The 25,047-nt window shown below is 44.6% G+C and overlaps 1 protein-coding gene across 8 annotated transcripts in view; it reads left to right on the plus strand.

Annotated features, from left to right (window-relative positions):
- The window catches only part of c6h8orf34 (chromosome 6 C8orf34 homolog), a 246,429-nt gene that overhangs the window by 64,128 nt on the left and 157,254 nt on the right, over nucleotides 1-25,047 (plus strand). For all 8 annotated transcript variants that reach the window (XR_003878731.1, XR_003878730.1, XM_029755795.1 and 5 more), the window contains exons 4-6: nucleotides 3,216-3,335; nucleotides 5,266-5,294; nucleotides 6,582-6,745. Coding sequence is in view for 6 of the 8 variants with exons in the window: in XM_029755795.1 (XP_029611655.1) it covers nucleotides 3,216-3,335; nucleotides 5,266-5,294; nucleotides 6,582-6,745 (313 nt within the window). In the remaining 2 variants the exon portion in view is untranslated. The remainder of the gene's footprint in view (nucleotides 1-3,215; nucleotides 3,336-5,265; nucleotides 5,295-6,581; nucleotides 6,746-25,047) is intronic.

Raw genomic sequence — 25,047 nt, forward strand, 5'->3', positions numbered from 1 at the left:
ACCATTACAATGGAAAGAAGAAGAAGAGAAAAATAGATAGAGGGAGGAAGAAAAGGGAGGAGAGGAAAGAATGGCAAGACTTAACATGCCTCTGCTAACTTGTACAGTATGTGAGTTAAGACACTGTTTGACTCACGCAGGAAAGGAATTTACACAAAAATAACAACAGATAAAATCCTCCTATTCTTCCTCAAAACAAAATGTCAAAAAGGTAGATTACATACCTGGGTACTCTCCAGGTTTATAACTTAACATGAATATCCCCCTACTGTAGAATACTTCTAGAAATCCAGTGGATTTCAGTCATGAAACATATACATGAAACATACTGTACATGAAACATGCATAACACATGTTATCACTGTATCTTTGTAGAACACGTCTAGTACTGTACTTTACACAGATGGCTGAATCAATTCAAAGTAGTCATCCATACAGTAGTGATGTTCAGAGATACAACACAGTACATTGATGTATGAAGGAGCAGCACTTACTTCTCAGGAACATAGAAGAGCAGAATCCATCAAACTAGTTTTAGATTACTGCTTCAGATGACTTTAGAACATTTAGTAGTGTCCCTGCTTTCACCAACCCATTTCCTGCTGTATTTCAGATCATTTGAAATGTATGTATTTTTCATAAGGACCTAATACTGTCTGTCCTGATGAATATAGATCTCTCTCCATTATCTTTCATGTAATCCAAAACTCTGTGTGTGCATGCATGTGTGTGCGGGGGTTATTACTACAGATGTCGAATTTTAACTTGGTCACTCTTTTGTCGATGAGCATTTTCCTGCTGCATCAGGAAATTCAAATGAGCCTCATGAGTCCCTGAAAAAGAACAATTCTATTTCTCTCCATGCGGAGGCAGTCGAGTCATTGGGATCACGGCTTGCTATCCAAATAATGTTCTCTCCTGCTCGCTTAAACTCTAGGCCTAGGTCCTATTACTGCAACATTCAAATGTACAATAATGTATCTCAAAAGCAGCCAGACACATCAACAACTGTTGTTTTACATGGCTTAATAACAATATAGATATTGGTCTCCACTAGCCTACGACATACAAGTGTGAAGTGTATGGTAAGGTCAGAATTAAGTTCAATTGTGGTCTCCACTATGCTGTTTTTCTCTCGGTTCCTGAAGCTTTTCCAATATCCAACACTATATCTCAACTGCCAGTCTGGCATTGAAGAGACAGAGCTGTGCTCCTCTGCACCAGAATATCATGGGTTGAAATACACCTTTACAGGCTCTTGCCATTTAGCAGATGCCTTTTATCTGTCCAAATATTGGTATTGGTGGCCCAGCAGGAATCAAACCCACAACTTTTGAACAGACTAAGGGCGATTAATGTATTTGACAAGCATTCTGTACAATAGAAATAAAGAATTTCATCGTTTACCATGGCAAATCTACTATGCCAATTTACCTGACACATTGTATTAATGGAAACTAATGTTGGTGTAGCATATTGTTGTTATTTTATTTGTTTCCTATTTATGTTATCCAAAAGTGTCTGGTATGTTCATTTCTCATCAAGATATCCTTGCACTGTCTATATTTGAAATGTGTAAATAAATCAAAGTCAATCGGGGGGATTGAGTTATTTGTGGAACCTCATGTCGTAGCCTATGCTTATGCTTGTATGTGCGCTGCCACGCTGAATGCAGCGGCCCTAACCGCTAGACCACTCCAGGCCATGATTGAACTCAATTTTGACCTTAGCATACACTTCCCACTTGTATATCGTAGGCTAGTGGAGACCATTATCTATATTGTTATTAAGCTATGTAAAATGATGGTTGTTGATGTGTCTGGCTGCTTTTCAGATACATTTTTGTACATTTGAATGTTGCAGTAATAGGACCTAGGTTTAGCGTATAAGAGAGACAAAATTATTTGATAGCAAGCCCTGATCCCAATGACTCGACTGCCCCGCATGGAGAGAAAGAGAACTGCTCATTTTCAGGGACTCACAAGTCATATTTTAATTTCCTGATGCAGTAGGCAAATTCTCTGTGACAAAAGAGTGATCAAGTTAAGATCCGGCATCTGTAGAGAATAGGGTGCCATTTGGGACTTAGGCAAAGCAAAGTACTACATGTATGTCCATTATTATCCCTAACCGGGGGTATTAGTGCAGTAGACTGGTTCCATATGGATGGTTTATTCTGAGTGTACAAAACATTAGGAACACCATCCTAATATTGAGTTGCACCCTCTTTTGCCCTCAGAACAGCCTAAATTTGTTGGTGCATGGACTCTACAAACTGTCGAATGCATTCCACAGGGATGCTGGCCCGTGTTGGCTCCAGTGCTTCTCACAGTTCCCAAGTTGGCTGGATGTCCTTTGGGTGGTGGACCATTCTTGATACACACAGGAAACTGTTGAGCGTGAAATAGCCAGCATCGCTGCAATTCTTGACACAAACCGGTGCTCCTGGCACCTATTACCATACCCCGTTCAAAGGCAAAAATGTCGTCTTGCCCATTCACCCTCTGAATGGCAAACGTACACAATCCATGTCTCAATTGTCTCAAGGCTTAAACATCTTTCTTTAACCCGTCTCCTCCCCTTCATCTACACTGATTGAAGTGGATTTAACAAGTGACATCAATAAGGGATTATAGCTTTCACCTGGATTCACCTGGTCAGTTTATGTCATGGAAAAGGCAGGTGTTCTGAATGTTGTGTACACTCAGTGTAGGTGTTGGAACATAATGATGCACATAAGATGTGGGTTAAGTTAAAGACTACATGTATATTCCTAAAGGAGAATATCTCTCCCTCCATATTTCATGTATATATCTCTATCTCTTCATTCATGAATTAAACATCACAGCGAGAGAGAGAGATTTAGAGGGAGCGAGAGATGGAGAGGGAGATAGAGGGGCCCAGGGCTAAGGCAGGGGGACACTGGAGGACGTTGGTGAGACGATAATGAAATCTGGGTCATTTCCTCTTTTTGTTTGTCCCATTTTCATCTGTTAATCATGCTGTAAAGTCCTCCAGGCCTCGAGGGAGACCAGTGGTCATGGAGGGGACACATCGACTTTCCTCCAAGCTTTTCCATACAGAACACTTCTCTTGATATCTAAGCTTTATTGACGTATGTGAAAGTTAATGACTTTCTCATTTCTCAAGTTATGGTTTGTTTCAGTGTTGAAGAACATTTCAGTGAAATTGCTCTGTGTGTTTGTGTGTTTCAGTGCCGCGGTCCATAGAGCACCCATCGTGGGAGTGGAGGGAGAGCAAAGACTTTGATGAGCTCAACCACATCCTGCAGGAGAGCAAGAAGCTGGGCAAGGCTCTGGAGAATCTGTCACGCAGTGAGTCTAGTAACTAAACCCTAATACTGTACCCTAAACCCTAATACTGTACCCTAAACCCTAAAGCCAAGGCTCTAGAGCAGGTATTCCCAAACTGGGGTACGTGCAATGCCGTCGGGGATATGCCAAATAAAAATGTGATTCACAGAAGAAAAAGAAAGAAAGATATTGTATTTTTTTATACTTTTTTTCTTCACATTTTCAAACAGTCCATTTATATTTTCCAACATTTGGGTGAGTTTTTTTTTCCTCGCCTGAGTAGCCTCATTTCACTGTCAAAAATAAAACTAAACCATCTAGTGTTCAACGAAATAACAACACAATGTCAAATACAGGTAGCCTAGTCAAATAATTAACATCCAATCACATTAACTATTACTCTCTTGCGGGAATACCACTAACGGTCCGTAAGTACTGTAGCCAAACATAGCTTCTGCTCATGTTGATATCTGTACTGATGTTGCAAAAGCCATGACAGGTAGACATAGTGGAGTGGTAACGCGCGTGCAAGCAGTTGCTCTCGATCCACCGAGAGGCTCTTGCTGCCAAGGGAATGCCTGACATCTTGAAAGACGTTTTGGACACTACAGTGAAAATGTTTAACTTTGTTAAATCAAGGCCCCTGAACTCTCGTGTATTTTCTGCATTATGCAATGATATGGGCAGCGACCATGTAACGCTTTTACAACATACAGAAGTACGCTGGTTATCAAGGGGCAAAGTATTGACACGTTTTTTTTAATTGAGAGACGAGCTTAAAGTTTTATTTACGATGACGAGTTTCTCACACGACTGGTCTATCTGGGTGATGTTTTTTTCTCGCCTGAATGATCTGAATCTAGGACTACAAGGACTCTCTGTAGTCGCAACTATATTCAATGTGTGGGATAAAATCGAGGCTATGATGAAGAAGTTGGAGCTCTTCTCTGTCTGCATTAACAAGGACAACACATAGGTATTTCCATCGTATGATTTTTTGTGTGCAAATGAACTCAAGCTAACGGACAATGTCAAATGTGATATAGCGAAGCACCTGAGTGAATTGGGTGTGCAATTACGCAGGTACTTTCCCGAAGCAGATGACACAAACAATTGGATTCGTTATCCCTTTCATGCCCTGCCTCCAGTCCACTTACTGATATCTGAACAAGAGAGCCTCATCGAAATTTCAACAAGCGGTTCTGTGAAAATTGTATTTCATCAGAAGCCACAGCCAGATTTCTGGATTGGGCTTTGCTCAGAGTATCCTGCCTTGGCAAATTGTGCTGTTAAGACACTGATGCCCTTTGAAACCATGTATCTATGTGAGAGTGGATTCTCGGCCCTCACTAGCATGAAAACTAAATACAGGCACAGACTGTGTATGGGAAATGATTTAAGACTGAGACTCTATGTGCATCCTTTCAAGCACACCCTTCTCATTAACCTGTGTTGAGTTATTCACAATTTTCAATGAACAAATAAGGTTTTATATGTAAGATGGTTAAATAAAGAGCAAAATGATTGATTATTATTATATTATTATTTGTGCCCTGGTTCTATAAGAGCTCTTTGTCACTTCCCACGAGCCGGGTTGTGACAAAAACTCACACTCATTCTTGTGTTTAATAAACGTATCGTATAGTGTGTGTGTGGCAGGCTTACAATGATGGCAAAAAACAACATTTGAGAGTGCGCTGACCCTGGTTCTAGAGGGGGTACGCAGCTGGAGGTTGAATGTTTGAAGGGGTACTATAAAAAGTTTGGGAACCACTGCTCTAGAGAACCTGTCACGAGGTATTACGTTTATCTTATAGTAACCCCTTAACCACCTTTGACTAGAGGTAATACTTAGAGTAACTTATTACTATAATCACGTTGTATATATTTTGGAAATAGAGACTGCAAGAAAAGCAGAGCCCCCTCTGAATCACTGTTCTCTTCCTTAAAGGTATCGCTGCTTCTGATGAACTTGATCAGGTGACTATGAACTACTTTGTTATGATTTTCCTCTGATATTGAAACTGTTACATCGTCACCTTCTACTGCCATCACCCTGTCTGTTGCAATCGGATCCCATCTTTCGTCAATTTGGGCTCAGTTAACAGCACGACACACAGCTCTGAGAATAATTGTGTGTGTGTGTGTGTGTGTGTGTGTGTGTGTGTGTGTGTGTGTGTGTGTGTGTGTGTGTGTGTGTGTGTGTGTGTGTGTGTGTGTGTGTGAATAATGACAAACCACAATCTCATGGGAATGACATCCATCTGCAGAAACTTCAATAAGCATGTCTTCTTCCTGTATTTTCCTGGGTGCTATTGTGTTGAGGTGATTCCTAGCAGACAAAGCTTTGTTTGGCCTGGATTCTACACGGTAATGAGAGAACTCACTTTCCAGTGCACAGTATTCCCAGTATTGCACACAGTCTTAATTGCAAATTGATTGTCAGGAGTCCCCTCAAACGGAAGGTTTTAGTAACCTTTATTACTAAAGCTTATGAGGATGTCCACTTTAATTTTTCAACTTTAATGGGCGTCCATCTGATTTCTCATGGCACTGCCATGCCCCCATAATTCGAACCCTGAAGATAGCAGCAGCATTTGATATATTCTTGTCCTCAAGAAGAGACGTACCCTATAGAGGTAATATCATACAGTATACAGTACAGTACAGTATGTCTGCTTGACTCCAAGCCCAGATAATCTCCTTCGAGACAAGACAAAGACAGACCGTAGATATTTACCTTCCTATCATGTATTAAGTATTGAATTCCATTCCACTTCGAACACGGTATAGACACCTAAATGAGTGATACTGTGTGAGTGGCTGTAAGCATTGTCAAGTTAGGGTTGCTGTCAGGGTTGAAATGGTAAAAAAAAATGGTGGGCAAACACTGATGGCCGGTCGCGTTGATAACAGTAATGCTCCCTATACTTTCAACGCATTTTTGCATAAAAGCTGGGTAAAGGCTTGCACAAAATACCCTCCACAGACAGACAGGTAGACGGGCAGACGGGCAGACAGGCAGACAGGCAGACAGGCATTGAAGCAACGTTTATTTATTTGGCACACAAATGTTTCACTAACAAAATCTACTTTCTGTTTTGAACTGAATGGCCATATGACAGTCCCTTTCTCTACCTATCTCCCTCCACCCCCTTCTCTCTCCCTTCCATCACCTCTCCTCTCTTTCCCCTCTCTCCTCTCGCTCTCTCTCTCTCTCTCTCTCTCTCTCTCACCCTCCCCTACCCCCTCTCCCCCTTGCACTAGAACCTTGGGGGGTATAACTCAGTGCTGCGGCCCAGGGTTGTGGGGGAGTGGGTGGGCAGGGAGGAAGAGGATCCAGACCCCCTGGCAGCAGAGATGCTCCAGCCCCCAGTCCCCAGGAACAAGACTGAGGTGTGGGGGAGGGCCAATAACAGCCCTGCCTTGAGGTAAAAGAGAGAGAGAGAGCGAGAGAGTGTATGTGTGTGTGTAAATGTGTAAATGTATTTGTGTGTGCTTGTGTGTGTGTGTGTCAAAGTGACGCCTTAAAGGCATCCGCATGTTAGGGGACACACATAGTTTTTCTGGAGTCAAGCCGAAGTTGGTAGCCGAAGTCGGTGATTGGTTGTCACGTTCGTCTGAAGGAATGGACCAAGGTGCAGCGTGAGTATCGTTCCACATCTTTATTAATATGTGAAACTATGCAAGACATACAATAAACTATAAACAGAACAACAAACCGTGACGACAGAGGTGCAACATGCACTAACTCAAAATAATCTCCCACAAACGACAGGTGGGAAAAGGCTGCCTAAATATGATCCCCAATCAGAGACAACGATAGACAGCTGCCTCTGATTGAGAACCATATCAGGCCAACATAGAAAGACAACATCTAGATAATCCACCCTAGTCACATCCCGACCTAACCAAAATAGAGAATAAAAAGGATGTCTAAGGTCAGGGCATGACAGTACCCCCCCCAAAGGTGCGGACTCCGGCCGCAAAACCTGACTCTAAAGGGGAGGGTACAGTTGGGCATCTAGCCTCGGTGGCGGCTCCGGTGCGGGACGTAGACCCCGCTCTACTTGCGGATCCGCCATCCTTGGTGGCGACTCTATTTCGGGGATCGTCGCCGGAAGCTCCGGACCGTGTATCGTCGCCGGAGGAACTGGACCGTGGGTCGTCGCCGGAAGCTCCGGACCGTGGATTGTCGCCGGAGGAACTGGACCGTGGGTCGTCGGCTGAGGCTCTGGACTGCCGACCGTCGCCAGAGGCTCCGGACTGCAGACCGTCGCCAGAGGCTCCGGACTGGGGACCGTCTCAGGAGGTTTCGGACTGGGCCATCTCAGGAGGTTCCGGACTGTGGGCCGTCTCAGGAGGTTCCGGACTGTGGGCCGTCTCAGGAGGTTCCGGACTGTGGGCCGTCTCAGGAGGTTCCGGACTGTGGGCCGTCTCAGGAGGTTCCGGACTGTGGGCCGTCTCAGCAGGTTCCGGACTGTGGGCCGTCTCAGCAGGTTCCGGACTGTGGGCCGTCTCAGCAGGTTCCGGACTGTGGGCCGTCTCAGCAGGTTCCGGACTGTGGGCCATCTCAGGAGGTTCCCGGACTGTGGGCCGTCTCAGGAGGTTCCGGACTGTAAGCCGTCTCAGGAGGTTCCGGACTGTGGACCGTCTCAGTAGGTTCCGGACTGTGAAATGTCGCCGGAAGCTCTGGACTTGGAACTGTCGCCGGAAGCTCTGGCTGGGAACTGTCGCCGGAAGCTCTGGACTGGGAACTGTCGCCGGAAACTCTGGACTGGGAAGGCGCACTGGAGGCCTGTTGCGTGGAGCCGGGACAGGTGGCACCAGACTGGTGACACGCACCTCAGGGAGAGTGCGAGGAGCAGACACAGGACGTACTGGGCTGTGGAGGCGCACTGGAGACCTGGTGCGTAGAACCGGTGCAGGATATACTGGACCATGGAGGCGCACTAGAGATCTGGAGCATAGAGCTGGCACAACCCGTTCTGGCTGGATACTCACTTTAGCCCGGCAAGTGCGGGGCGCTGGAACAGGATGCACTGGGCTGTGAAGGCGCACTGGCGACACAGTGCGTAGAGCCGGCGCAGGATATCCTGGACCGAGGAGATGTACTGGAGACCAGGAGCGCTGAGCCGGCACAACCCGCCCTGGCTGAATGCCCACTCTAGCCCGGCAAATGCAGGGAGCCGGCAACGAGCGCACCAGGCTGTGAATGCGCACTGGAGATACAGTGCGTGTCGCCGCATAACACGATGCCTGACCGGTCACATGCTCCCTACAGTAAGCATGGGGAGTTGGCTCAGGTCTAAACCCTGACTCCACCAATCTCCCCGTGTGCCCCCCCAAAAAAATCTTTTGGAGCTGCCTCTCGGGCTTTCGTTGTCATTCTAACTCCTCGTATCATTGCCGTTCCTCTCTTGCTGCCTCCATCTGCTCCCTTGAGCGGCGATACTCTCCACTTCGCGTCCAGGGCCCTGCTCCACTCATGATCTCCTCCCCTGTCCACTCATCCTGGCCACACTGCTTGGTCCGTTTTTGGTGGGATCTTCTGTCACGTTTGTCTGAAGGAATGGACCAAGGTGAAGCGTGAGTATCGTTCCACAGCTTTATTAATATGTGAAACTATGCAAGACATACAATAAACTATAAACAGAACAACAAACCGTGACGACAGAGGTGCAACATGCACTAACTCAAAATAATCTCCCACAAACAACAGGTGGGAAAAGGCTGCCTAAATATGATCCCCAATCAGAGACAACGATAGACAGCTGCCTCTGATTGAGAACCATATCAGGCCAACATAGAAAGACAACATCTAGATAACCCACCCTAGTCACAACCCGACCTAACCAAAATAGAGAGTAAAAAGGATCTCAAAGGTCAGGGCGTGACATTGGTCAACGGTTGGGATTCTTCAAAAAAGTCTTTATTGTCATTCCAAGAGAGATTACTAATTTTCATGCACATTTTTACATTGAGAAATATTGCACCAAACATTTTAGTTACAGTTGAAGTCGGAAGTTTACAAACACTAAGGTTGGAGTCATTAAAAGTCGTTTTTCAACCACTTTACACACTCTAGTTTTGGCAAGTCGGTTAGGACATCTACTTTGTGCATGACACAAGTCATTTTTCCAACAATTGTTTACAGACAGATTATTTCACTTATAATTCACTGTATCACAATTCCAGTGGGTCAGAAGTTTACATACACTAAATTGACTGTGCCTTTAAACAGCTTGTAAAATTCCAGAAAATTATGTCATGGCTTTAGAATCTTCTGATTCTAATTGACATCATTTGAGTCAATTGGAGGTGTACCTCTGGATGTATTTCAAGGCCTACCTTCAAACTCAGTGCCCCTTTGCTTGACATCATGGGAAAATGAAAAGAAATCAGGCAAGACCTCTGAAAAAGAATTGTAGACCTCCACAAGTCTGGTTCATCCTTGGGAGCAATTTCCAAACGCCTGAAGGTACCACATTCATCTGTACAAACAATAGTACGAAAGTATAAATACCATGGGACCACGCAGCCGTCATACCGCTCAGAAAGGAGACGCGTTCTGTCTCCTAGAGATGAACGTACTTTGGTGTGAAAAGTGCAAATCAATCCCAGATCAACAGCAAAGGACCTTGTGAAAATGCTGGAGGAAACAGGTACAAAAGTATCTATATCTACAGTAAAACGAGTCCTATATCGACATAATCTGAAAGGCCGCTCAGCAAGGAAGAAGCCACTGCTCCAAAACCGCCATCAAAAAGCCAGACTATTGTTTAAATCAAATCAAATCAAATTTATTTATATAGCCCTTCGTACATCAGCTGAAATCTCAAAGTGCTGTACAGAAACCCAGCCTAAAACCCCAAACAGCAAGCAATGCATGTGAAAGAAGCACGGTGGCTGGGAAAAACTCCCTAGGAAAAACTCCTGAGAAAGGCCAAAAACCTAGGAAGAAACCTAGAGAGGAACCAGGCTATGAGGGGTGGCCAGTCCTCTTCTGGCTGTGCCGGGTGGATATTATAACAGAACATGGTCAAGATGTTAAAATGTTCGTAAATGACCAGCATGGTCAAATAATAATAATCATAGTAATTGTCGAGGGTGCAACAAGCACGTCCGGTGAACAGGTCAGGGTTCCGTAGCCGCAGGCAGAACAGTTGAAACTGGAGCAGCAGCATGGCCAGGTGGACTGGGGACAGCAAGGAGTCATCATGCCAGGTAGTCCTAGGGCTCAGGTCCTCCGAGAGAAAGAAAGAAAGAAAGAGAGAATTAGAGAGAGCATATTTACATTCACACAGGACACCGGATAAGACAAGAGAATACTCCAGATGTAACAGACTGACCCTAGCCCCCCGACACATAAACTACTGCAGCATAAATACTGGAGGCTGAGACAGGAGGGATCAGAAGACACTGTGGCCCCATCCGATGATACCCCCGGACAGGGCCAAACAGGCAGGATATAACCCCACCCACTTTGCCAAAGCACAGCCCCCACACCACTAGAGGGATATCTACAACCACCAACTTACCGTCCGAAGACAAGGCCGAGTATAGCCCACAAAGATGTCCGCCACGGCACAACCCAAGGGGGGGGCGCCAACCCAGACAGGAAGACCACGTCAGTGGCTCAACCTACTCAAGTGACGCACCCCTCCCATGGACGGCATGGAAGAACACCAGTAAGTCAGTGACTCAGCCCCTGTAAAAGGGTTAGAGGCAGAGAATCCCAGTGGGAAGAGGGGAACCGACAAGGCAGAGACAGCAAGGGCGGTTCGTTGCTCCAGCCTTTCCGTTCACCTTCACACTCCTGGGCCAGACTATACTTAATCATAGGACCTACTGAAGAGATAAGTCTTCAGTAAAGACTTAAAGGTTGAGACTGAGTCTGCGTCTCTCACATGGGTAGGCAGACCATTCCATAAAAATGGAGCTCTATAGGAGAAAGCCCTACCTCCAGCCGTTTGCTTAGAAATTCTAGGGACAATTAGGAGGCCTGCGTCTTGTGACCGTAGCGTACGTGTAGGTATGTACGGCAGGACCAAATCGGAAAGATAGGTAGGAGCAAGCCCATGTAATGCTTTGTAGGTTAGCAGTAAAACCTTGAAATCAGCCCTTGCCTTAACAGGAAGCCAGTGTAGGGAAGCTAGCACTGGAGTAATATGATCAAATTTTTTGGTTCTAGTCAGGATTCTAGCAGCCGTATTTAGCACTAACTGAAGTTTGTTTAGTGCTTTATCCGGGTAGCCGGAAAGTAGAGCATTGCAGTAGTCGAGCCTAGAAGTAACAAAAGCATGGATTAATTTTTCTGCGTCATTTTTGGACAGAAAGTTTCTGATTTTTGCAATGTTACGTAGATGGAAAAAAGCTGTCCTTGAAGCAGTCTTGATATGTTCTTCAAAAGAGAGATCAGGGTCCAGAGTAACGCCGAGGTCCTTCACAGTTTTATTTGAGACGACTGTACAACCATCCAGATTAATTGTCAGATTCAACAGAAGATCTCTTTGTTTCTTGGGACCTAGGACAAGCATCTCTGTTTTGTCCGAGTTTAAAAGTAGAAAATTTGCAGCCATCCACTTCCTTATGTCTGAAACACAGGCTTCTAGCGAGGGCAATTTTGGGGCTTCACCATGTTTCATTGAAATGTACAGCTGTGTGTCGTCCGCATAGCAGTGAAATTTAACATTATGTTTTCGAATGACATCCCCAAGAGGTAAAATATATAGTGAAAACAATAGTGGTCCTAGAACGGAACCTTGAGGAACACCGAAATTTACAATTGATTTGTCAGAGGACGAACCATTCACAGAGACAAACTGATATCTTTCCGACAGATAAGATCTAAACCAGGCCAGAACTTGTCCATGTAGACCAATTTGGGTTTCCAATCTCTCCAAAAGAATGTGGTGATCGATGGTATCAAAAGCGGCACTAAGATCTAGGAGCATGAGGACAGATGCAGAGCCTCGGTCTGACGTCATTAAAAGGTCATTTACCACCTTCACAAGTGCAGTCTCAGTGCTATGATGGGGTCTAAAACCAGACTGAAGCGTTTCGTATACATTGTTTGTCTTCAGGAAGGCAGTGAGTTGCTGCGCAACAACTTTTTCTAAAATTTTTGAGAGGAATGGAAGATTCGATATAGGCCGATAGTTTTTTATAATTTCTGGGTCAAGATTCGGCTTTTTCAAGAGAGGCTTTATTACTGCCACTTTTAGTGAGCTTGGTACACATCCGGTGGATAGAGAGCCGTTTATTATGTTCAACATAGGAGGGCCAAGCACAGGAAGCAGCTCTTTCAGTAGTTTAGTTGGAATAGGGTCCAGTATGCAGCTTGAGGGTTTGGAGGCCATGATTATTTTCATCATTGTGTCAAGAGATATAGTACTAAAACACTTTAGTATCTCCCTTGAGCCAAGGTCCTGGCAGAGTTGTGCAGACTCTGGACAATGAAGCCCTGGAGGAATACCCAGATTTAAAGAGGAGTCCGTAATTTGCTTTCTAATGATCATGATCTTTTCCTCAAAAAAGTTCATAAATTTATTACTGCTGAAGTGAAAGCCATCCTCCATTTGCGAATGCTGCTTTTTAGTTAGCTTTGCGACAGTGTCAAAAAGAAATTTCGGATTGTTCTTATTTTCCTCAATTAAGTTGGAAAAATAGGATGATCGTGCAGCAGTGAGGGCTCTTCGATACTGCACGGTACTGTCTTTCCAAGCTAGTCGGAAGACTTCCAGTTTAGTGTGGCGCCATTTCCGTTCCAATTTTCTGGAAGCTTGCTTCAGAGCTCGTGTATTTTCTGTATACCAGGGAGCTAGTTTCTTATGACAGATGTTTCTAATTTTTAGGGGTGCAACTGCATCTAGGGTATTGCGCAAGGTTGAATTGAGTTCCTCGGTTAGGTGGTTAACTGATTCTTGTCCTCTGACGTCCTTGGGTAGGCAGAGGGAGTCTGGAAGGGCATCAAGGAATCTTTGGGTTGTCTGAGAATTTATAGCACGACTTTTAATCTTCCTCGGTTGGGGTCTGAGCAGATTTTTTGTTGCAATTGTAAACGCAATAAAATGGTGGTCCGATAATCCAGGATTATGAGGAAAAACATTAAGATCCACAACATTTATTCCATGGGACAAAACTAGGTCCAGAGTATGACTGTGGCAGTGAGTAGGTCCAGAGACATGTTGGACAAAACCCACTGAGTCGATGATGGCTCCGAAAGCCTTTTGGAGTGGGTCTGTGGACTTTTCCATGTGAATGTTAAAGTCACCAAAAATTAGAATATTATCTGCTATGACTACAAGATCCGATAGGAATTCAGGGAACTCAGTAAGGAACACTGCATATGGCCCAGGAGGCCTGTAAACAGTAGCTATAAAAAGTGATTGAGTAGGCTGCATAGATTTCATGACTAGAAGCTCAAAAGACGAAAACGTCATTGTTTTTTTCTTTGTAAATTGAAATTTACAACTGCACATGGGGCCAAAGATCGTACTTTTTGGACAAATGTCCTCTGGTATAATGAAACAAAAATAGAACTGTCTGGCCATAATGACCATCGTTATGTTTGGAGGAAAAAGGGGGAGGCTTGCAAGCCAAAGAACACCATCCCTACCGTGAAGCACGGGGGTGGCAGCATCATGTTGTGGGGGTGCTTTGCTGCAGGAGGGGCTAGTGCACTTCACAAAATAGATGGCATCATGAGGCAGGAAAATTATGTGGATATATTGAAGCAACATCTCAAGACATCAGTCAGGAAGTTAAAGCTTGGTCGCAAATGGGTCTTCCAAATGAACAATGACCCCAATGATACTTCAAAAGTTGTGGCAAAATGGCTTAAGGACAACAAAGTCAAGATATTGGAGTAGGCCTCCTTGCTCACAAAGCCCTCAATCCTATAGAAAATGTGTGGGCAGAACTGAAAAAGCATGTGTGAGCAAGGAGGCCTAAAAACCTGACTCAGTTACACCAGCTCTGTCAAGAGGAATGGGCCAAAATTCACCCAACTTATTGTGGAAAGCTTGTGGAAGGCTACCCAAAACGTTTGAGCCAAGTTGGACAATTTAAAGGCAATGCTACCAAATACTAATTTAGTGTATGTAAACTTCTGACCCACTGGGAATGTGATGAAATAAATGAAAGCTTCAAATATATCATTCTTTCTATTATTATTTTGACATTTCACATGCTTAAAATAAAGTGGTGATCCTAACTGACCTAAGACAGGGAATTTCTACAAGGATTAAATGTCAGGAATTGTGAAAAACTGAGTAAACTTCCGACTTCAACTGTATATTTAAAATTGCGCGACTAAGATCTCCTCTGCAAAAATGTCAAAATGAATTACCGTTTTCTTGAGTTATCTGATTATTTAGAGGAAATGTATACTGGCTACAGCGTCTCAAAATGGACAAACAATTACTATCGCCTTTTCTTTCTCGCTTTTCAAACAAAGCTTTTTTATTTTAAGGGAGTATGCTAGCACACTCGTTCAGTTCATTCGGTTCGTCTAGCCGTGTTCGGCCATAATGAAGCATGCTGAGGCCGAACCGAACGAGTGTGCTAGCATACTCCCTTAAAAGACCTTCGCTTGACAAAAATAAACCCTCACTGAAGTCCAAAAACTTCACAAAATGTCATAATAATATATGCACAAACTGTTCCGAACTTTTTAGGCTGGGAAGCATGAGGACGCCTTAATTACCCCTCTCAATCTTAGCCAACCAGAGGCCATTCCAATTAAGCTTTCTCCAGCTGCAACAGAGAGGGCGACTTTGCATTCGTCCCCAATGGCACCATATTCCCTATAGCCTATAGGTCGTTCTACAAAAGTGGTGTAAATTGGGGGTTGAAAAAATAAGCATCCTATTTTTCCCAAACTTTCAGCACACGTTTTCAGATCGACATATCTACTACTCACATGCTTTTTTGTAATGGCATTTTTGAAATACTGTATTTACCTGAAATCCTTACCACCCCAATACATTTCTCACTAGTGAAACAGTGAAAAAGTTGCATTAAATGAACAACTTTGCACAGTAATGATTCATATGCTATTACAGATTCATTTTTGAAATTGTATTTGCATACAACATTTACAAAATAGTAAAAACATGATTTTTAATCTGATTTTCAAAACCTTTCAATAGAATTTAGATAATTCTAATCTCTATTGTTCTCTGTAAAATATTCAATGTTGATTGTTTGAATCTGAAACGTATTGATGGATTTAATTACTTATGCATCTAGTTCATTATGTTGTTAATGAATTAGTTGTCACTTTTTCTATCTTTATTGTGGAAAAATAACAGGCGTTTCGGTAGTGACATTGTTTCGGTTGTGACGTGGCATATACTGTACATTCTGAACTTAATTGCTTACTTAATTGATACCTGTCACGTCCTGACCAGCAGAGGGAGTAATTGTATTAGTTTTGGTCAGGACGTGGCAGAGGGTTTGTGTTTTTGTATGTATTTCTACGTTCTGTCTAGTTTAGTTTTTCTATGTTTAGGTTTGGGTGTTGGACTCTCAATTGGAGGCAGGTGTTTCTAGTTGTCTCTGATTGAGAGTCCTATAATTAGGTGTGTGTTTGGTTTGGGTTTTGTGGGTAGTTGTATTTGCACTGCTTGTAGTTATAGCCTGCAAATCTGTTAGCTGTCGTTCTTTGTTTATTGTTTTTCCGTGTTCGCTATAATAAATATAATTATGAGCACGCAACCCGCTGCGCCTTGGTCTCTACATTACGACACCTGTGACAGAACTACCCACCATACCAGGACCAAGCAGCGGAGGAATTCTGGCGAGGACTGGGGAACACGGCGGGTAAGGGAGCCCGAGAGGCAGCCCCAATAATTTTTTTGGGGGGGGCACAAGGGCTGTTTGGCGGGGCGAGATTGGAGACCCAGGCCAGCTCCCCGTACCCTTTTTGGACAGAAACAGACTGAACAGGTCCCGTGCTTTGGTGTAGGTGCTGTGGTGAGGCCTGGTATTTTCAGGCCGGTACGCGCAGTACCAGCGCCCCGCATGTGCCAGGGGAGAGTGGGCATCCAGCCTGAAGGGGTGATGCCAACCCTGCGCTCGAGACCGCCAGTGCGCCTCTACGGTCCAGTATTTCCCGCTACACGCACTAGCCTTGAGGTGCGTGTCTCCAGGCTGGCACGTCCTGTACCAGCCCCACGCATCAGGCATCTAGTGCGTCAGCCCAGCCTCGCCAGTCAGGAGTCGCCAGAGCTGCCCGCCAGTCAGGAGTCGCCAGAGCTGCCCGTCAGTCAGGAGTCGCCAGAGCTGCCCGCCAGTTAAGAGTGGCCCGTCTGCCCGGATCAGCCAGAGTGGCCCGTCTGCCCGGATCAGCCAGAGTGGCCCGTCTGCCCGGATCAGCCAGAGTGGCCCGTCTGCCCGGATCAGCCAGAGTGGCCCATCTGCCCGGATCAGCCAGAGTGGCCCGTCTGCCCGGATCAGCCAGAGTGGCCCGCCTGCCCTCCGGCCCAGCCAGAGTGGCCCGCCTGCCCAGCCAGAGTGGCCCGTCTGCCCTCTGGCCCAGCCAGAGTGGCCCGTCTGCCCTCCGGCCCAGCCAGAGTGGCCCGTCTGCCCTCCGGCCCAGCCAGAGTGGCCCGTCTGCCCTCCGGCCCAGCCAGAGTGGCCCGCCTGCCCTCCGGCCCAGCCAGAGTGGCCCGCCTGCCCTCCGGCCCAGCCAGAGTGGCCCGCCTGCCCTCCGGCCCAGCCAGAGTGGCCCGCCTGTCCTCCGGCCCAGCCAGAGTGGCCCGCCTGTCCTCCGGCCCAGCCAGAGTGGCCCGTCTGCCTGGCGCAGCCATCGCCGCCCGCCAGCCGGGCGCAGCCAGGGGCGCCACCTAAGTGGGCGACGCCGAAGGTGGAGCGAGGTCCACGTCCCGCACCTGAGCCGCCTCCTATATAGGTGGGTTGGGGAGGGGGGGTGTAGCACAGTGCCGTCGTTGACGGCAGCCACCCTCCCTTCCCTCCCTTTAGTTTAGGGGGATATTTTTTGTTGTTTGGGGTTTTTTGTCTTTTCTTTTAGGTGCAGTCGGGGTCTGCACCTTTAGGGGGGGGTACTGTCACGTCCTGACCAGCAGAGGGAGTAATTGTATTAGTTTTGGTCAGGACGTGGCAGAGGGTTTGTGTTTTTGTATGTATTTCTACGTTCTGTCTAGTTTAGTTTTTCTATGTTTAGGTTTGGGTGTTGGACTCTCAATTGGAGGCAGGTGTTTCTAGTTGCCTCTGATTGAGAGTCCTATAATTAGGTGTGTGTTTGGTTTGGGTTTTGTGGGTAGTTGTATTTGCACTGCTTGTAGTTATAGCCTGCAAATCTGTTAGCTGTCGTTCTTTGTTTATTGTTTTTCCGTGTTCGCTATAATAAATATAATTATGAGCACGCAACCCGCTGCGCCTTGGTCTCTACATTACGACACCTGTGACAATACCATATCTAATGGGGCACGTGATTGACATATCACTAACACAATAAAAGGGAAGTCTTTCTGTCTGTCTGTCTTTCTGCCTTTTCACTGCTGCTGACCTGTGTTGTCTTTGACCTCTTTAGAAGAGGACTTCTACCTCAGATAAATATTTTATTCATTTGACCTTTCCCTCTTCCTTTCATTTAGCATTTATTTCCCTTGTCTTTTTCCAGATATTCTTGATATCGCACAGGGTCAGTTTTTATCCCCTTTCTGGCTGTCTGCTGTACTTTTCGGCATGTTGGCACCAGATGTCCCTGTCCTTCAATAACTCGACAAATAATCTAAAATACAAATAATGATCTGTGTGTTTAATAAATGTAAAGAAGTACAGTGGACTAACAATCAAGTGTCAATCATGGAGACAGATAGAGGACTCTAGAAGGATATGGCTTGTTTTAGTGCAGACATTGCCATTGAGAGCTTCCACCATTTTTAAGTAGTCAACTGGGTGGGGGTTCCTATGGGTTGGTTGGGATCAGCCAAGGATCAGAGAGCATTGTCTTCTTCTTCAAATTAGGTTGCCTATTATTTGTAAATGGCTTTAAGATATATCACTGCCATCTAGTGTACAGTAAAGTACAGTACAATACAGTAATGTAGAGTATAGTTTAGTACAGCACAGTACATTACATTAGGGCACAGTACAGTAGAGTACAGTACAGCACAGTAGAGCACAGTACATTAGGGAACAGTACAGTGCAGTACAGTAGAGTAGGGTACAGTACAGAACATTATAGATGTTTTTGTTTGGGCCAAATAGATGTCAATGTTTGGGCTCTTGGAGGGTTGCATCTCAATACTCAACACTTTTTCCTAAAGTGTGCACTTGTCCACTTGACCCACATGGTGGTCAGCTGTAAATCAGTTGGTAGAGCATGGCATATTTAACTTTAAATAGGAGACGGCCTCAGTGCTGCAGCCAGTGCTGTCACATATGCCACAATGACACAGATACCAAGATGAGACTTCTATCTATTGCCATGGTGTCAATGGTTTTGGTTGTGACCATTTCAGTTGGGACAATTTAGACTTATTCTGGACTTTAATGAATCCCAATAGCTAGCATATGGCTGGCTAGCATTCATTTGGACAGATGTAGAGCCTAGCAAATATATATTTTAGTCCCACAACCACGCTTGACATATTTCTTGAAGTATTAAATGTTCGGTCGTGATACTTCTTAAAAATACATGAAGATGTAGTAACTTGTTCACCCATTCTCTCCAAAATATTTGGAGACAGACTACTCACCATGTAGCCATGCCGGAAAGGAGTGCAATCCCATCAGCTGTTCCTATATCTGTTTGTGTCATTGCCAACTCCATTGCTGTCCTTCTTAAGACAAACGTTGAGATTGCCGTTAGGCCAGGCTGTTGACATGTGACAATAAGTGACAAGGAGTTGGCATGATAGCGCTGGCACTCGGGCTACTGAAGTTAGTCTTTGTAGGGAGATATCTGACATGGGCTTTGGTGTTATTCACTGTTATGAAAAAGTAATCTGATTTAAACTAAATTCATGTTTTTGTAAAATTATGCAGGTGTGTAATAAAATAAATAAATAAATAGTCTCTCTCCAAGGCCCGCTTCCGGATGTTGCTGTGGTGATATTAATTGTGGGACTGTGAAGAGGCGGTGTGTGTGTGTGTGTGTGTGTGTGTGTGTGTGTGTGTGTGTGTGTGTGTGTGTGTGTGTGTGTGTGTGTGTGTGTGTGGCGAGCGCACTTGGCGACTGTCTGGGATGTAGCTAATTAGAGAGGATCAGATATTAAATCATAAATCATACTCATGCTCGAGCTGACAGACACACACACACACACACACACACACACAATGGTTTTTGTAATCTCATTAGGTTATTCCATTGCTGGATTAGTCAGAGAAATCACATTGTTAGGGTTCTCAGCTGAGGGATAGGGGTATGCATGTGTGCAGTGTACATCTCTATGTATGTGTATGTGCATGTGTGTGTCTCTCTCCCTTGTAGCCTCCTCTAAGTGTTCCTCCAATGAAGCCTGAGAAGTGTTTGGCTCAGCTTACATCATTTATTTCTGCTTAATTGTGTTTTCTGGGTATTGGCTCCTGATGCTGCCTCTTGCTTGCCAGTCTTCTGCTGCAGCTGCTGTGCATTAGAGGACTGAGAGCCACTGAGCTGTGCTAAAGGAAACCGTGGCTTGCATAATGGCGCTGCCCGCTACTCTGCCTGATCTGAAGCCCAGCTCTAAAACGCGGTCTGTGTCTGAAATGGCCATGAGTAGTGCACCATATAGGGAATCATATAGGGAGTGATAGGATGATAGTGCACTTTTGGTCTATAGTAGTTCACTATTCGTGGGTTGCACGTTTCATCACAATATTGTTTTGAACGTACTTTTGAGGACTGGTGCCCGAATTCTGAATTGACCTTTCGATAAACCCCGCCCTATAATTTTGGGCAACAATTGAAGTGCTCCAATGGACAGCAACTGTCATTGAGTCCGACACCTCGGACCTAAAAACATAATGATTATGTTCCTAGCCTCGGACCATCTCACGTTTTGAAATACATGAAAGCCAGTGAGGGCGGTGGGACAAATTTGGAGTTTTCTTAAAAAAAAAAATTGAAGTAACTGAACAGTGCACCAGGGGTTCTTGCTACTGTGATTCCTGAAATGCATAGCCTGTTAATGTATTTTTCTAATACAAAATTATACTTTTGTTTCATTGTTTGCTAGCTCAGCTGGTTAGCTAGTTAGCTAGCCACTTAATATAACTTGTTTTATCAAAATATATGTTTTTGTATTTTTTATTTCATGGCCCATCCACCACCACCCCCTCTTCGGAGGACGGAAATAACTTTGTTTGTACAGATTTTTCAACCGCTCCTGAACCTGTGACCAGAAATTGTCACACCAGCCTTCGCTTTGGCTCCCCCTTCTGTCCAGCTCAGGCGTTCGGCGTCGCCGGCCTTCTAGCTGCTGCCGAACGTACTGCTGGCAAACGCCCTTCACTCATCAACCCCGGACTTGTCTTGTCATCATTACACACACCTGGTTCCAGTCCCCACTCTATCACTGTATATATACTCCCTCTGCCATTTGTCTTTGTCTGTCATTGCAAATGCTACTTGTTTTCCTGAGAAGAATCTCTCCTACTATTTCCTGAGTACTTTATATTTTGCACTTTGGGCTTGCCCTGTGCTTTTTTGTTTATGAAGATATATTTTTGAGCACAACAGCATTTGGGTTTTGTCCCGCTTTGATCTATGGTGCTTAAATACATTCAGTAGTTCTAAACCTGCTACTGCCTCTTGCCTACTCCTCTCAACACCAGTGATAGAAACAAGCTACAAAGATCACTTATTATGACATTGCCCCTAATGAATAATGTACAGTATGTGTATATATACTTTTTTAATCAATTAGTATATTTGAGTTTAACCATAATATTTGTTGTAATATTTTTTCTGTCTTTTCTGGAGGATGGAACTGGAATTTCAACCAGCTTTGTATGGCTTGTTTTGAAAAGGGGATATTTTGAATAAGGGTCTGTTTTCAATTAAAAAGTGAGAGGTTGTAATCTTGATAACGGGGAAAAACACAAGGTGTGAGACATTCTTATTCATCTATTTGAAAACGAGTTCTGGTTTAAGTATGACTTTTGTATGAGAGGTCTAATGCTTTAATATTTTATCATTTAACAATTTTATTAATGCAACTCCAGTCTGCTGTCAACATCAGGATATGATTTGAGAGCACTAGTTTGAGAGCACTCCAAAAGTGGTTATAGCATGACTGCATGCTGATATTGAATTCAGAGCCATTCAGTGGCTAGCCACACTACAAACATCATTTTACCAGGTTTCCTTGAAGCAATTATAATGACAGTCCACCACAACATACCTGAGAATTTCCTGATTAGCAAGGGGTAGCCTGTGTTTAATTTAAATGTGTATTAAAAACACAGTTTGGGATGATTAAGAGGGGATTTTGCCAGTGGTTTGAAGAAGGGGGAATTGGGCTTCCCGTGAAAATATTGTCAGAGGTTGCATCAGTAACCAGTGCATCAGTGTCTCACATTGGCCGGGACAGCAGTGGAGAAGTTGGAAAGTTTTAAGTATCTTGGTGTACATATCACTGACCAACTGAAATGGTCCACCCACACAGACAGTGTGGTGAAGAAAGCACAACAGTGCCTCTTCAACCTCAGGCGGCTGAAGAAATGTGGCTTGTCACCTAAAACCCTCACAAACTTTTACAGGTGCACAATTGAGAGCATCCTGTCGGGCTGTATCACTGCCTGGTACGGCAACTGCACCGCCCACAACTGCAGGACTCTCCAGAGGATGGTGCGGTCTGCACAACGCATCACTGGGGGCGAACTACCTGCCCTGCAGGACACCTACAGCACCCAATGTCACAGGAAGGCCAAAAAGATAATCAAGGACAACAACCACCCGAGCCACTGCCTGTTCACCCCGCTATCATCCGGAAGGCGAGGTCAGTACAGGTGCATCAAAGCTGGGACCGAGAGACTGAAAAACAGCTTCTATCTCAAGGCCATCAGGCTATTAAACAGCCATCATTAGCACAGAGGCTGCTGCCCTATATACATACACTTGAAATCATTTGCCACTTTAATAAATGGAACACTAGTCACTTTAATAATGTTTACATATTTTGTATTACTCATCTCATATGTATATACTGTATTCTATACTATCTACTGTATCTTAGTCTATGCCGCTCCGACATTGCTCATTCATATATTTATATATTCTTAATTCAATTCCCTTACTTCGATTTGTGTGTATTGGGTATTTGTTGTGAAATTGTTAGATATTACTTGTTAGATATTGCTGCACTGTCGGAACTAGAAGCACAAGCATTTTGCTACACCCGCAATAACATCTGCTAAACACGTGTATGTGGCCAATAAAATTGTATTCGATTTGATAACCAAGGGGGTGCGGCGCTTGTTTAAAGTACATTATAGTGACCTGGAAACACGATTACATGTCTAAACGAGACAAATAATTAGCAGGAAAACCTTTTGTCATCATTGTAATGTTGCCCTATTGCAAAATTGAGGGGACTAAGATTGAGGGGACTGGACTGGTTTTTAGCTAGCTAACGTTCATATTGCTAGCTATTTTTGATGAACTTTTCTAGCTAATGACAACATTTCCATCTCTCTAAAGTAAATTTGATGACATGATAATGATGGCAAAGTTGTTTCCTACTAATTATCATATGTCTAGGCCACTATAGTGTAATTTAGATGAAACAGTCATTATCCCGTGTTCAGAATGACTGGGCATCACTTGACTTTAGGGTACCACTATGGCGGAGATTGGCTTGAGAACGTTCATATCAATGGCATGATGTGACTGAGTGATTGAGGTGCAGGACATGAATATAGGGAAAAGGGTGCCATTTGGAACATTTCATCCCCTGACATAATGATGGGGCTGCCCAATTCACTGCCTGATCTAAAACCCAGCTGTACTGAACGACTCTACAGTAGTCTCTCCTTATGCCCGCCTGTCCACATTTAGAGGAAGAGGTTGATTAGACCCCCCCCCCCCTCTGATATTTTTCATACAATAATACCCCAGCTTGGTTTTACGCTTTTTACAATCCTTACCCTTATCTCTCTCCAGTCCTTTGCCCGCTTTCCTCCAACCTCTATTTTCCTTACCTTGTCATCATTCTCTGGACTTTCTCTTTTCTTCTATTCTCCTTCCATCCCTCCTTCACGGTTAGAGTTTGAGGAGAGCTGACAGTTACCTGTGGGTATGTATCTGCAGTAGGTGAGGGTGAAATGGAGGAGTGGAGGAATGGAAGATTGGAGTGGTGGGCTTCTGGGAAATCAGGCAGAGCCAGGTGAATTCTGGGAGAGGCTTATTGGGACAGATAATATGGAAGACAGAGTGCAGTGTGGGACATCTCAATCCCTCCTCTCTCGCTTTTCATTCTCTCCCTTCATCCCCCCTCTCTTTCATTCTCCCTCTTTTCTCCTCTCTCTTTTATTTATTCTCCTCTCTTTTTCCCCCTCTCTCTCTCTCCAGCCCTCTCTCTCCCCTCTCTCTTTCAGTCTCCCCTTTCTCTCTCTCTTGTCCCTCCCTCTCTCTCTTTATCTCCCTACCTCTCCTCCCCTCTCTCTCCCCTCTCTCTTTCCCTCTCTCTCTCCTTCTGTCTCTCACCTCTTTAACTTAATTCCTCCCTCGTCCTCTATTCACACTACAGCATCCCCCCCCTTCCCTTCCCTACCCACTCCTACTCTTCTTTTAATCTTTTATCTTCTAATTACCCTATTTTAACTGTATTGTTCTTATATCAGTACTCCCATGGCAAACCCCAACTTTATATTACTTTAACAGCAGGTAATGTAGTCCTTTCCTTTCTCCAGTATGAGTCATACTCTGTGTTTTTCCCAAGTGGCACCCTATTACATATACAGTGCTTTACTTTTGACCAAAGAAGTAGTGTATATAGAGAATAGGGTGCCATTTTGGACATATTCACTATCATGCCCCTGGTAGTTGAGGTCGTGTGATCTACTCTCTGTGATTCTGAAGGTAGGAGCTATCTTGTTCCCCTCAGGGAAGTTGAGCAGGGCGTAGTCCCTCTCCAGGGCTCACACACTCAAGGTTTGGTAAAAACAGAGGGAGAGAGGGGGTGAGAGTGCTACACAGCATATCAGTTTGATTCAGATTTTGATTCTAAGTTGATTCTAGCTACGTCTCTTATTTGGTTTGACGTTGTGTTGATCGGCGTTTGCGTCGCTGTCGTCATTTATAATAGAACACGTTACCTGAGCTCGGTCCCTGAGACTAAAGCGAGGGAGAGAGGGAGAGAAAGGAGGCGAAGAGAGACAAAGATCCCCCCTAAGGAATTAAAGGAATTAAAGGAAATAGAGAGGAGGAGATGCCCCATTGAAAATACTTGAAAACTCTGAAGAACAAATGCAACTCAACATTTCTCACAAACAGAACAGACAAGGACACCGCTTCATCTGAAGTCTCAAAGCAGAACCTTATACTAGCGCTGTGTCCGAAATGGCACCCTGTTCCATATTAACTTCCCTGTTTTTGACCAGGGTCTCATCTCTGATCTCCTCGTCAATCTCTCTCTCTCTCTCCTCATACTCTCCGCATCGCTTCTCTGTCTCTCGTCTCATCTCTCTCTCTCTCCGTCTGCTCCTCTTGCTCTATCTTATGTATCTCTGCCCTGCTCTGCTCCTTCCTTCCTGTATGTATCTCTCTTCTCTTCTC

The sequence above is a fragment of the Salmo trutta genome, chromosome 6 (assembly GCF_901001165.1).
Source record: "Salmo trutta chromosome 6, fSalTru1.1, whole genome shotgun sequence".
Taxonomy (NCBI): Eukaryota; Metazoa; Chordata; class Actinopteri; order Salmoniformes; family Salmonidae; genus Salmo; species Salmo trutta.